General features: G+C 33.8%; 1 protein-coding gene across 1 annotated transcript in view; it reads left to right on the forward strand.

The window, feature by feature from the left end:
• The window catches only part of LOC145728179 (uncharacterized), a 40,915-nt gene that overhangs the window by 8,989 nt on the left and 16,240 nt on the right, over nt 1-15,686 (forward strand). The window contains exons 2-3 of the mRNA XM_081978220.1: nt 93-175; nt 10,051-10,256. Coding sequence (XP_081834346.1) covers nt 124-175; nt 10,051-10,256 — 258 coding nt within the window. The 5' untranslated portion in view covers nt 93-123. The remainder of the gene's footprint in view (nt 1-92; nt 176-10,050; nt 10,257-15,686) is intronic.

Consider the following 15,686-nt stretch of genomic DNA (forward strand, 5'->3'; position numbering starts at 1 on the left):
ATACTTAACGTGTATAGTAAATGTTTCATTCAATTCATTAAGAAAATTATCTTCTAAACAATTAAAATAAAACGTGTTTTCTTTATTTTTAGATTAACTTTGCTTGGACCAAAGTTCTTCACTATGATACCCAGTAGTTGGTTGCTGGTTGCGGTAGTTTCTCTGTTAGGAAAAGGTAAGTCCCAAGATGTATTGTACCTAAAACCGAACCGTACAAAATCCGATTTGAAACCGACATCCATTCAGCCAAAACAATCCCCATCCCGTTCTACTCCATTCCAGAGTATTTACAGGACGTTCAAATAATGTTCCTCTAATGCCTCTATTCATTGCGAAAACAATCGATTTGTCTTAAGACTGGTTGGTATATTAGAAATCCCACTATTAATCATATTCGAAATTTCATTTAAGTCTCGGCTACAAATCGATAGGCCTAGTGCTGATTGGAGCTTCGCTTAATATTCATCAATAAGGAAACGCTTAGGGGTTTGATTATTCCCAGGAAATTGCGGGAGAATCCCTCACTGTAAAATAGGTTTTATTTTGGTATCGACGAAGCTAGACATAATAACGGAGCTCGGGGAAAACTTTAAAACTTTTAGGAATAAAGCCACATTTGCCATAGATTTGCTAAGCGAAGTTGGAAATTTCGTAATCGATTTACGAGAAAAGTCAAATGGGTTAGGTTTGTATGTTGAATTAGTTCCGGACTGATATTGAAAAATTTTGGTGATCCTTTTGCCAATACCAAAATTGAATGACTTAGTTCCAAACTTGAGTAGTTTTATAAAGTACTTACTTCAAATACATTACGTAATAAAGTTGCCAAAAAACGCAACTTTATTGAAAAATATTGGCCACTCAATTCGATAAAACACTAACTGGCCCTTTCACGTTGATTGGAGTTAATATTTGAACTTATCTCCAGTGCAGACCCTTTTAAACTTTTCAGGCAAACTTCTTATGTACGAAAAGTAAACTTTCTGAAAACTACCGGATAGAGCTTAAAACATTTTTCTCGACGTTTGTTCATTACAGTTAATTTTGCCGGGCATACTCCCGCGTCTAATGAACGCGCTAAAATCTGTCCAGAAAGTTTAAACTAATTTAGTTCAAAATTAAATCGTTTTGGGGCAAATTAGCCAGTTGGCAAAAGCGCTGAGACTATAAATTTATTTGGTTCGGACATTGGACCAAACGATTTTGGCGCATGCAAACTTCTGCACTAAACTTCCTATGTGCATAAGCAATTTAAGTTTCCACGCTCGTATGGATACTTAAGGCACATGAACTTCCTCGTTATGGTTTACGTCGATCTGTTTCATTGCTTTTATGGTTTGCCATTTTGATGTTTATCTTCGTATTTTATTATGCACCTCATCCGAAACTCTGAGTTTTATGGTATCTAATTTTTTTAGAATCCACGTCTTGCAGGAATATTTTTACTTACGTTTTACCAACTTTATAGGAGTAATCAAAGTTTTTAGTTTAAACCTTATCCTCTTCCTTACTGAACTTGTAAATTACACACAAACAGATAATGTGCTTAAGAGTCAAACAATCAATGAATTGAAAAACTCTTGCTAAAACTAACTAAATTGCGTTAGTAAATAATTTCCGTCTTGTTGAAATCCGTATCATTTTCGGTGTAGAAGTTAGCCTATTAAAAGTTTTCGTCGTCAAGTATACGCCTTCGGGATTTTAAAAAATTCTTCGTTTTCCACTTTTTCTTTTGGGGAAACTCCCCAGCGCGCCCATTCAGCTTTGAATAAACATGTTTCAGACGCCCTTTTTCCTTTATATGATAGAAGAACTCCGAAAGTGCTTGCATTTTAAAAGATATACGATAGCGTATTTTGTTTCGCCCAGATAAATTTCGTATGCAGCGTGGATTTTTAAAGTGTGAAATATTGAACGGAAAAGACCAAGGGAAATATTTTCTAAACTGCCCTGAATATATTCGGCAACCAATTTTCCTTTTTATATTCTCAGCAGTTTATGCGGGATATTTATGGCAGAGAAATCGAAAACGTCGGAAAAAGAGACCCTTTAAGTTTGACGCATTTCTACAAATATGGGGATAATACTCGCAGTTATAACAGCCCTTATTCGAGTTTCCATAAAAGTCACGCGTTGTTTCTAAACTGTTTGAGCAGATATTTTAGGGAAAAAAAAACAAATCGCAAAACTCAAAAATGTTTTTACTGTAGGTGCTTTATTATCGTTGCTTTCATACTCAGCAAAACAAAAATTCAGTTCACTGAGCTGATTTGCTCACATTGGAGTCATTCGATTAGGGCCTATTAATTTAGTGCGATGATGGAAGCAGATTGTTTAGCGTTGTTTGTAATTGGGTTAACAACTTTTTATAATACGTTAACGATGCTACAAAAATAACGATACAATTGTCAGGTATTTAACATTTTGGCTCACATAACTAAAGTTCGAAAGTTAGGCTATTGGAATAGAGGCGTTAGTTTGCGTGATGGGAAACGCGTCTTCTCCTATTTGAATATTTAGTTATTTTAACAAAATTTCGCATCCGGTTGTTGTTGAGTAGAACTCGTCGCAAACTAGCAAAACTATTTCCATTTCGAAAACTTTCTTACGTAGTTATAAATTTATTTCAGTTATTTGCTATGCAGCAGGAGAAATTCTAGCAAAAACGAGGGCAGATAGTGTTTGAAACTAACAAAATTAATTATTTCGACCCGAAGGAACTTATTGTTTTATTTTAGGAAAAGGGGCTTTGTTCCGGTACCGGCGCCGCTTCTTTATCTGACTTATAAGGTTAATTAATTGCTTTAAAACAGCGGCAAAAATGTGCTTTACTACTACAAGCTTTCTAATTTAATTGATTTGGTTTGGACTTAACCAAACCGAGAAGAAATCATTTTTAATTAACTAAACCTAATCGACATGTATGCATATTAATGAGCCTTACGGTGGCTTATTCGTGACGCTAGCTCGTATTGCCAGTCAAATTTCAAATTTGCTGTGAAAATTAGGTTCGAGGTGGATTATCACATCGGTGTTGATTATTATTTTGCTCTTGTACCCGAATTCGAGGACTGAGCAACTCTTAATTAGATTTAATTGGAAATAAACTTTGCAAGTTTTAATTAACGATACTGAATTGAGCGGGGAAAAATAAATTTTAAAGTTTTGCTTGGTTTTGATAATGAAATAAATTTTTAGGCACCAAAAATATTGAATATTGAAAATAGAAAAAATAATTCAATTTCGTTGATTTGTAACGGAAAATGTAATAAAACGTTTTACAACATTTGCAAAGTGACGTGATTGCAAAAGTTAAATCACTGCTTATTGAGTAATGACGTTAAATAGACGTTGATAAGAGTATTTCTTGCAAACGTTGAATGACATTTGCAAATCAACGTTGATTCAATGGTAATGTTACAATTAAAAATAACATACTTGATGTTTGTAATTAAAATACATTAACAAATCTATTGTATCCTTATTACATTTTATTTTGACCAGTTTTTTAGGAGTAAGTTTAATTTGTTTAGGTTTCTGTCAATGTATTTTTAGTTTAATGCATGATTTTTTAAAGTTATTTCTTAAATATAATTTGTTTTTTTTTAGCTCTCTTTTCAATGTTAAGTCACTTTTGAGGCATTTTACAAGGTTTTGTAAATATCAGGTCTAAAACCATTTGTTTCACAAAGTTTTTCAAAATAATTTTCTAGCACTTTTAGCTAGCTCAGGCTCTTGAAAAAACAATTTCGAGTGTCCCCTTAAAATATCATCTTCAAAAAGTTTATAACATTTTTCTTAATTCGTTTTAAAGGTTTCAGCTTTAAAAAACTAATTTTAGTAATAATTTTAGATTATTTTAGAAATCAGTAAAGCAAAACCATTAAAACTCCTTTCACTTTACTGACATGGAATAAAATTTGACTGAAAACCAACCAACACTGGTTGAAAGTGTTGAAATCACAAACCATTCAAAAAACCACCTACTAGATCTGCAAATATCCATGTCGAGGTAGCTCGAATAGAAATCCAATCAACTTTAACAGCCACACAACGTCGACTTTTACATGGAAACATTGATTCTTTTATTTCTGTTTCGTGTTTGGTTTTCGTGGTCAAGGCACAAGCGTTTCAGCCACAATGGATCAGACAAACAGTGTTTTCCTGGATAATGGATTGGACGCCGTTAAAATGTGATTTCCAGAAACTGTTTCTCTCCTACTTGGCGTAAAGTAGACCAACGCGGCTCAATAAAATATTAGTGTCACTTCTCTCCATTAATATCGCGTCTGAAGGAAAAACCGAGGAGTGAAATATAAAATCGGATTCAACGAGAAACGCTGATGTTCTGTCTCGCTTGACCAGTGGATTCAGACATAAAATAGGAATAAAAGAATCTATGGCTCGCAATGAAGTATATCCGTCGTCAAAAGTCTTTTATAGCGTTGTCAGACGAGCTGGACACAAATAGAGCCGACTAAAGTTGATTGGATTTCTGTCGGAGATAGTATAACATGAATCCGGTCCAACTTTATAGATTGTTTTTCGTAAATTAAGTGCAAAATAAAACAAGTTTGACCGATAAATATGTTTCAAGTTTTTACAGGCCATACAGGATGGTTATTAGGACAAACTAGGATTTCTCTCACTCCAATCCTAAGCAGTGTAATAAAACTTTATACAAATATAAGCCAAACAGTGCATTTTGGTGAGCCAACTGAAAACTCCTGCATCCAAACAATTTCCATAAGTTTCACTCTTGGGTTAACATGAGCAGAAAATGTGAAACTGCTGTCTTTGGCCGATGCCGTTGAAAATAATAGTCCCTAAGGGTAGATACTTTCTTTACTGCTTGCCTGTGCAGGATCAATGGAAATTGTTTCCGGAAATCGGCATTTCGGGAGTTTACATAATACTCGATATTCGCTTGTTAAGTTTTATGCAACATTTCTCTTTGATGTTTTTTTGTTATACTAATCCACTTAAATTTCAACGTAATTGAAAGTGGCTTGCTCCAAATAAAAAGGTTGGATTACATCATCATTTAAAACACTCTAAAAAGTGCAAACAAGTCAGATAGAGCCATTAGGATAATATCGATTCACCAATAGCACCAGACTGTTGAAGTTTCCAATTTCATTCTAAACCTTTTCAAACTTTTCCTATCACAAGACGAGATAACAGTTTTATTTGAATATCCGCAGCTGCCGCTTCTATAGAAATAGCCTGACCTTAGGCGTTCAAGTTCTGGCAAATTGTTTTCATCAATTAAAGCTCTTAAATTTGCTACCACCACCCTTATGAAGATTAACCCCGCCATTATCAGGGCAGCAATTTTCAGGGTGGAAACATGAATACGTCAAAACCGAAGGGGGATTTTTAAATTGGTTGGTAACCTGAAGAATTTAATATTTCATCGTCCAAAAGCAAAATTTGCTCGATATTTTGAATAATTGGGGTAATGACCTGGAAAATTAAATCTCACCCCACTTGTCGGTACCCTTAAACTGATTTTTACTAAAATATGACTATGGGAAAAAATCCCTTAAACGCGTTGTTGCAACACAATTAGGTTAGATCACTAATTATCTGAATGACTGAACCGGTGTTTTCTGAAGCTCGTTTCCCTCCTTAACTCGTCAGCATGAAGTTCAAACACCAACTGCAATTTATAGTCACAAACTTTCGGTAATTATGCAGCTACAAACTTGAACATTAAATTTCTGTCTTGTTAAACGTTTGTGTTTACATGTTGTCCTGGTTTAATTGCAAATACAAACCTACACAGCCATTGGCTAGTTATATGTAAGAAATATTAATGTTACATGAGTGATTTTCAAACATTTTGACAATCAGATAAACTTTTCCAATAAATGTGACCAACGGTGCAATGTAATTTCACGAAACGATAACTCATTTTTAATAACTTTCATCTCACCCTTTTTGTTGGTGTAAAAAAGGACAAAACGCGACCGCAATACATATTGTGCAGCCTCCATCCAAAGTAATAATAATAATAACCTCAAAAGGCGAGGTTGTACAGTCGACAGCTGCATTTTATATTAAAAATTAATTGATGCAGCTGGAAAGCCCATTTTCCGGACCCCCGTCAAAAACTTAAAGCGCCGCAGTAAATAATGCTGACTTATCCTGGACACTCGCAGAGAACTTAGAAAAGATCTCCGCAGTATATGGCAGACTTTTATTGTTGTTTTCATTTTATTGCGCTGTAAACTAGCGTAAGAACATCAAAAAGTTTTAAGTTATGCCGCTGCGCCTATCAATGTTTTGCAGCAATACTATGGGTTTTAAGGTTGTTTCTAGTTTTCCACTCGGGACTAGTTTAGGAAAGTTTCTTAAGGAAGTTGCAGGAACTGTTTAACATATATGACGGTCATATCGCGTATTCTTCACGTTCAACATTGTAATAAATTGTCCACTTTTATTGCCTTATTCATGCTTTTGGTCGGTCATAAAGTTTACATACTATACAACACATAAACAACTTTACAATCAGTAATGCAATTAAGGTCATTTTTGATGGTTAGAATAAAGGAACTGACGTCCAAAAATACTTTTGTTTACTTAAATTAGTACATACATATTCAGGAGGATAATCAACTTGAGGTCGATACTGACTAGATGTTTAATAAGCAAACTCTCAGTTTAATGTTGATGTTTCATGACCATGATTAGCAAACCTTAATGGATGAAATGATACCCTTGAGTTTGTGTTTGCGTATAAAATTATTATACCAACATACAACACTTCTGTATGTGTTTGATTCGCCTGAATTTCATGGTATGTCAGAAAAATCTAAGCAAGATATCACGGTTCTTTATTTCGATTGAAAAGCAGCGATCGCAGGCAAAAAGCTGAGACTGAGAAAACGATTTGCCGAGTGTCGTTAATTGCTAATAAAATTGTCAAACGCAGGCCTGCCGGTCCCGCTTTTACAGGCTGGTCATTGATTTGTGAGATCGCATTGTTTGATATGCAAATCCCATTCAAAATTATTCGGATTGCCTGTGCAGAAAATAATAAAGTAGCTTTTGTCGCGGTTAGTCCTGCTAACGTTTTGTTGTGGTATTTACTTCCATGTAAATTAGTCCCATCCGAACTGTTCTGTAGTTAAAACGGTCTGTTGATGCATTAACATTCATTGCCTTTAAAAGTAAATGATTGCCATCCTCGAGGTCTTTTTATTATCCCAAATAAAAAAAATTTGGCTCTCACTGGGTCTAGTCAGAAAAACATTTCTGATGAAGATGTTATTAGCATTTCCATTGTGACTCTTTAATTACTAATAAAGTTGTCACGAGCAGATTTCCTCGCTCCTGTTTCGCCAGCCAGTCCCTGATATGTGAATTAGCATTGTCAAGAATGCAAATTCCATGCAAATTATTTAAATTAATGCATGGAAAAGAGTTTCACATCTGTTGCAATGCTTCGACGATTTCTTTAAACAGTCGGCATTTATGGAAACTCTTGTTTACACCCCGGAGATTAAACTATAAACATAACAAATTACTTTCTACTTTTTGTTACTAAAAATCTGAAAATTAACAGAGCTGCAATATGGACCAAAATTTCGCACCGGAAATGATTTATCCATAGTTTGCCTCAGAAACGAACAATGTATCGTTGAAAATATGCGAAACCGTCCACAAGAAAAGACGAATAAATTTAAAATATTTTCCATCCTCGTACGTATATACGGCAAAACTTTATTACGCCGCAAATGAAATAAAGAACTTTATACAACACATTGTGGACAACTTGGATCATAATTCTTTGCAGTAGCGCCAGACTTTATTTAACGATTATATATTATATTTTTAGATAAAGAATAATTTCCTGGTTGGAGAGGTCATTTTGGCATTTTATGAGCCCTCGCTCACAGTAATAACTTACACTCTTAAATTCATTTACTCTAAGTTTTATATTGTGGAGTGAGTGTAGCAGGAAAAATGAGGTCAGGCTAAAGTGAAGATAAAAATAATTGAATTAGATCAAATATGAAAAATGTTAAAGTATAAATAGCCTTGTCAAAACGTGTAAATAGCTATTACTCACAAAAATGAAGTTTAGGACACGAGAAGTAGACCAGGAAGAAGACAAAAATTAGAAGTCTTATTGGAACTAAGAAGAAACTCTTCTACATGAAGACATCGAAGGTAATCATCCTACTGACTGCGCCAATTAAAATGTTTAAAATTAAATTTAGGTTTTGAATTTTTTTCTGCCAAAAAACGAGAAAAGAATGGTACTAAAGAAGTTAGGAATAACATGGTTAACGTATATTTATTAAATCCTCATTTGCTGGGCTTGCATGGCAATATAGAATACGTGAATAGCATGGAAACTTAACTAAAGTTAGGTAAAATAACTTCGTGGGAATGTAACTCTAGTTATTCCTGATTATGACCATTTGGACAAAAATTGGCTAAAAAAATATGGATGTGAATTCTGATGGAAAATTTGTTTTGGAATGTTCTTCTAATTCAAATTTGAGTTTTTTTTAGAGAACTACTTACAGTGCTTCTACGCAATCGTTCATCAATGAGTACTTCGTAAAAATCTTCCTCTCGTGTTTTTTTGGTACAAATATTATGACAACAACGAAAAGTTTTCGTGTTTGAACGAAAAACCTAATCAAAATCCAATTAAAAACCAATTTCCCACGAATACAGTCCCAACGAAAAAAAAAACATGTAATTCGTTTTGCGCAATTCTTTTTGCGAAAATTTTCACCTTTGAACGTCTGCTGAATGGAACAAAACAATCCATTAGGAAATTGACAACAATAATAACAACATACTTTGCAGAAAGACGAGGGGTGAAAATGTATCGCAGCAGGAAAGTTGTCCGAACTGTGGTCTTTTCCCCTTTTCTAATGGATTCTCGAGTGCTAAGTAATGGAAACCAGTTGAGATTTAATTACTCGTAGCTGAGTAATTTAATTCTCTCGTAGTCGTTAGAGAATTAGTATACGGTTAAGTCAAATGTCGACTCCGTAGCTATTTGTCTGGCAATTCTTTTTCTTAATGTAGGTTTTGTGACCGCGTATAATTAAATGCTGATTTTTCAACTTGGTAGAGTATCCAGCCTTGGGAGTTGGTATTAATTGCTAGCTAACCGGAGGAAATGTTGTTCTATGCAGGAAATTTGTTGTTATCTGCTTAATATTCCTTTACAGTTTGCGGACGTCTCGAAGGAGAATTGACCCTAATTTCCCGAACAGTAATACAGCTACACGGAATTTCAGTGAACAATTTTAATAACAATGTGGTTTCCCTCTGAAAACCACAATTATGCCTATTTAGTAGAAATATAACATTAAAGCTTTACAACTTCATTACAAATTCACTAATAAAATAATTATTGCTTTCCGCATTTCAAAACTGAAATAACAAACATCAGTTTGCAATAATATTATATACGCATATAAAGGATAAATGTGGTAGAAATATTAAATTTTAATGTTGCATAAATAGCATCAGTTTTTCCACACAAAATACCCAGTTCCGACAATGACGTATTGAAAATGGAGATTAAAACTTTATTATCGAAACAAATATAATCAAATCAGTAAGTTTTCGCTCTGATAAATATTGTTTTTTGTGTAGTTTGTTAATTAAATTTTGCTGTGGTTTGTTTTGCTGTTTTTGGTTAGTTACTTGAAAAAGGACAATGATGTTTTCAATAACAAAGTGTTTTAAAAGCCTTTACAAAACAATTTATAATTGCTGGGCAGCAAAACGATCGATAATTTTCAAAAAACCACCCAAAAAGTGAAACAGAATAAATCGACAAAGCGTTTAAGTTAAATTTGCTTACTTAAACAGAACTGGTTAGCTGGAAAATCGTTCCTTTTGAAAACTCCCTCTTTTCTGCAATCTTAAATGAGCGCCAGAAGGCAAATTAGTATTTCGGCTGCAATTCTTCCATTCTTTAAAGATTTTAAGTTGCAAATAAGAGCCTCGGAGTTTAAAAGCGCATTTTCGAGCTGCCTCGGTTTTGTTGCTGCAATTACATTTTTGTTGCAGGGACGTCGTCCCTAAAATCGATGGAGATTAAAGTACCAGAAGCCGTAAAAGTGGGGGACACTGCCACGTTAAAATGCGAATACGATCTAGAAGGCGTTCCTTTGTATTCAATCAAGTGGTATTGGAATGACGAGGAGTTTTATCGGTACATCCCGAAGGAGTCGCCACCATTCAAGTCTTTTCTGGTTAAAGAAACGGAAGTAGACGTAAGTTTTTATTAGTTAATTTTTGGAAATTGAAAATCGTGATCGAATTGAAATTCCCACCCGATAATTCCAACCAGAGTTTTGTAGTTCGCTCTACAACACCAGGGTTTAAAATCATCAATAAATTACCATTTTCGCTAATTGGCGCAGGAATAAACCGCTCTAGAACGAGTGATGAGAGCAGGATTTGTGGAATTATCCCTCTTTTGATTCGCTATTCCATTCAAAATAGCAACTTTTGTTTGCACTTGATTTGAATATCGAGTAGCAAATAAAACTAAGACAATATAGTTTGTTCTTTTTTTAAATCTTTTGAAATAGAAATACCTAACTGAAACTAACTGGATTTCGGAGTAGCTAGTTGAACTGTATCGCAAATTGCCATTTCAAGCTAATAAACTACCCTTGTAATCGAAACGTTCCATGTATAGGCTCTGATTATTCCAGTATTTTGAACCGTAAGTGCCATAAAGGGTAGCTACCTTTATTATCAGGTCAAATCATTCAATTAGCATCGTCCTCATACATTAAAGCTTGAACAATTTCGTCCTTTTGTAGCCGTATTTTCTAGTTAACAGTCAAGAATGTACGCACCAGGCACTTGACAAATAATGCGATTAAACACTATTTGCAATGTTAGTGTGATTAAATTAATTAACAGGTCCAGTAAGGCTGTTGTTTCATTCTAATTGCACCGACACATTAAATAGGTGTAAATAGTAGAACTAATTTGAGTCCAAACAATGTGTCGCTATGTAGCTCACTTGCTTTATCACGCTACCATATTATTATATTACTAAGGTAATCTCAATTAATCTCTTCGTGGATACTGGCAATCATGTATGGTATTAAGGGAAACAAGGTGCTTAATTATTTGCTGCAAACACACCATAAGAGATTTCTCTGATACTTTAAGACTAAGAAAACACTTTGTTTTGTGCTTCTAGAAACTTGACGTATCATAAACTTTCCAGCCAGTATAATAATTTTCAACAAACTAATTTATTAGCTTTAAAGATTAAAAAATTCCGGAAAGTCCGGCGTGAAAACAGCGAATTCCTGCGCTAAAAAGTTACTGGTTCGCTGTGCAACAAAATACTTGCAGCTAGTTCAAAAACTATTTAAGAGCCTTAGCAAGTGGTGTCAGCAAATATTCTCCAGAGGAATATGGTAATTACCGAGTAAAACTTTAAGCTCAACTAACGGTCTTATTAATTAAATCTTGCTCTAGCTCCCATAATAAAACTATTAAGTACATAACTTTGCTGCATGACAATGTCGTTGCTCAAAAATAAATAGAGGCTAGTTTATGCTCAAGTTCAGTTCAGACTAAAAAATTTAAATTATCTACTCAAGAGTGTACTTGCCTGAAAATGATTAGTTTTAATGAACTACTAGGAATCACGGTGTTGGCCAACAAAAGATTGTTAGAGCCATACAGAGTAGCACAAATTCGTGTGTAGGAAGTATAGATAATTATGGCGCAATTTGGAGTAACAATATAATAACATGATGTCTGAAGATTTCGAACATATCGATTACTTCCTGGGATATCTGAAAGAAAAACAGAATTTTTATTGATTTATTGGATGATATAACTTTGCCTCTTCTGAAACGTGGCCATATCATATTTACGTTCAATTTTTTGGTCACCATAATCAGCTTTATTTTATGGATTTTGACATTTTCGAATAGGGTTTTTTCCCACCAAATTATGCCATAATTTAACCAACACTGACACACACGAATTTGTGGCACTCTGTAAAAGAGGCATTAATCACCATACGTGAAACATACTCAGTGGTTAATGGTACGAAAACCATCTTATAAACAAAATTACTCACACCTTTGTTGTGTCTGGGCAGCTTAAACGGCTTATATTTTTCTACTCAGTTTAGCCCTCTATCGCAATAAATTGTGGAAAAGGTACAAGAAACGATGGCAGGATTTGGACAAAAAAAATGGAAGATTAGGGACGAGTAAAATGGCAATAAAAGTAGTCGAATATCTTCGCTTACCGAATGCATAAATCTAGCGGAAAAATTTATTCATTGCGCAAAGTTATGCAAGCATAAAACGTTGTTTTACCTAAAGTCCTTGTGCTATTTTACCTGTCGGAATAACGAGGGTGTGCTCGTCGAAAAATGCCAACAAAAACACGACAATTTTCTAGGAGGCAGAGTAAAATATAAAAATTTATAATGATGCATTTTCCATCCAGATAGAACACTTTATTATCTAGATTCGCAGGACATCGCTTTAAAATTCAATCTCGGTTGAAACGTAACGAGGAAGATTTTACTCCTGCAGACAATAAAACAAAATTAAATTCCATTAAGAAGCCTTTATCTTGATTGGTAAGGAACTGGGACGGCCGGTTTGTATTTCACTGTACAGGTCCGTACGTGCATTGGTTTCCAATTTCCCACGGGTTGTAAAAGACCCAGAGGCGACTTTCAAAATGTTCTAGTGCTTTTCTAGACCGTAAACGCTTTAAGTAAAAAGATTAACATTAATAATATCGTTTTATGGAATCGTAAAACGTCCTCTGTTTCCATCATGTGATAAATAGCACACTCCTATATTTCTATTTTAGACTTTCAACTGTTACGTACAGTATTATAGTCTTGAGCGTGCTAGGAAATTCTCTCAAATCTCTTCTTAAATTTCCTTCATTATCTCCGGGAGAAAAATGTGTGCTCGTTACGTGCTACTCAGATTGAATTTTAAAGTGGTGTCTTAAGAACCGAAATAATAAAAGGTCGTTTCTTGGCTATGGTTACGCTCCACGTTTTAAACTTACTTTCGGGGCTTGTTTGATTAGGGTTTTAATTAAAAGCAACGTATATGTTTGACCCTTGGTTTTCCACGTTTCAGTCAACAAAAAGTTACTTTGTTAGTAAATATTTAAACTAAAATTTTGAATTTACAGTAGTTTTTTTGGGAACATTTTATTGCAACGTTGTTTCAAACAATTTAGCTAACTAAAACAAATTCAGATAAACACTTGCTAAAATTTTACTATATTCCTAAAAAAAGTAACCAATTTCCGTTACCGCAATAATAAATTGGAAATATTTTGCAACGGAAAAGTATCTAGTTTAAATAGCTCGTCTTTCTCGAGCTGCATAACAATGCCAGACTATTATCCCTACTTTATTACCTCAATTCCGGGAATAATATCATTTTAAAATCCGATTTAAGACCGAACCAAGCTGAATAGCGACTTTTCTAACAAAGCTTTTAAGGGAAAACTTAGAATGCTATTAGAAAACGCTCGTTCTTTCGATGTCAATGACACCGGAAGGAACGATGGTGAGCGGTAAATTTTCTTTAATGAGATTCTATAAAAGTGACAAATACTTGCCTGAAAATTAATTACAAACTTTTGTGTTAATATTTTTTTATCAAAGTATTCAAGTCCAATCATAAATATGTAAATACTGATGACACTCGTGACAGTGCTCAGAATCTGTTTTAAAATTAAATTACAATAAAAGGTAACGACTTCCAGAATTTGAAATAAAAATCACACATGTATTCATTAAATTTACAAGCCTAAAGTACAGGTGTAAACCTCATAAATGTCCAAATGTCGTCCCTTGAAACCCAAAAGTTTTAAAGGAAATTTAATTGCCTCCACTTGAAAATCACATAGTTTGCATGAGGCATGTTAGGCTAAAGGAATTTGTGGGGTAATTGGTAACGGAGGACAAACACCCAACTCGGTTAAAATTTTATCCCTCAACTTCCTTCCACCTTGAATTATTCGTGGACCTGTGTTAGCAACCCATAGAACTTTACAGCATGGCAACCTGAAAGTTTCTTGAAACGATTTAGGTAATGGAACTTTAGTGATTTTTTCACATTTTTATTTGACCTGCTTTTATAGCTCAAATAAAAGCAAATTCAAGATAGTATACAGGGTGGTCCAGTTTTAAGTGTCAATAATTGACCATTTGATAGCCAATCAAAAAATAAGTTGACTTGCATTGTGTCATTTTTCTGAAAAACGTTTCCTAAGGAAGATACAGTCCTCCAAATTTCAATTTAAAAAATTGTTTTATAGTTTAAAACTGAACATTCAAGACTTGTGAAAGTCCAAATTTGTACTGAATAGTCTAAAAACTTTTTTACTACTAGGAATGGTCTTATGATTCGCTTTCTCAGACTGCCATCCTGGTTGAGTGTCTGAAACTGGCATTCAAGAACTAAAAAAAGTCCGGAAATCAAGACAAAGATTGTATTGTGCATGAAACTCATTTTTTACTACTAACAATAATATAAAAGTTGACTTTTAATGCTAGAACTGACTTTACTAGGACTAAAGAGAGTCCAAAAGTATATTTTCAAAACTTTAATTGGTGTACAACTCAATTTTCGGACTATTTTATTTCTAAAAATTAGTTCTCAAGACTATTATTCTAGCATTTGGTACCAAAATTGTTTACTTTTATTACTGAAGAAACTTGACTTTTGAAAATAGTCTTAAACTCGATTTTTCAGTCTTAAAAAGCACTAAAAACTAAGAATTTCTTAGAGATGCTACAATTTATTGCACCTATGTAGTGTAGAAGTCAATTTAATAGTGAAGAAGCTTGGAATAACATTTTCAAGACTATGGTCAGTGGACAAACTGGCTTTTAGGCCTGTTAAGTCAAAAACTTTGTAAAGATAGTCTTGAAACTCGATTTGAGGCACTGAAAACAGCCTTAAAATACTAAAAACAGTCTAGTTTATTAAGAAATACCCGAATTTTTAGCACTGAGGTGTCTAGAAGTCGATATAATAGTGACAAAGCTTGGAATGCTATTTTAAGTCTATGAAGAATGTAAAAATTGTTTTTTAAGTTTGCTATGTCAATAACTTGGTGAAGATAGTCTTGAAACTCGATTTTCCAAGCTGAAAGCAGTTTTGAAGCACTAAAAATAGTCCAGAATTCGAAGAAAATGAAAAGCAAAGTAAAAAGCACGAAAAGTTCGTTTTCAAGACAATTTTCATGAATCTAATGTCAATGTCCTGCATCTAAAACTATGTTCAAGACTAAAATATTGAAATTTGTCCTCAAATTATGAAAACTTACTTCAAATGCAAATTTTAAGCTTCTGATGTCACTTTTCATTAGTTCAGACACATTTTTGGGGTTCAAGTCAATTTTTAAGATTTAAATGTATGAATTTGTAGTAACAAATTCTTGAAAAAGTAGTTTTTATGTCTACAAGTCAATTTTTAGTATTAAAGTCTCTCGATTTGCATGAAAACTGGTTACAAACACAATTTTTAAGCTTCTGAAATTTTTATTTTTTCTAATTCAATTTTCAAAAGTCTTTTCGTTTGCCTGGAAACTATGAAAACTGGCTACAATAATATTTTTTAAACTTCTTAAGTGAATTTTCCGTTTCCATGACAATTTTTAAGTTGGGTTAGGTT

This window comes from Ips typographus, linkage group LG4 (assembly GCF_016097725.1).
Source record: "Ips typographus isolate SLU linkage group LG4, UJ_Ityp_2.0, whole genome shotgun sequence".
In the NCBI taxonomy this organism is placed as follows: Eukaryota; Metazoa; Arthropoda; class Insecta; order Coleoptera; family Curculionidae; genus Ips; species Ips typographus.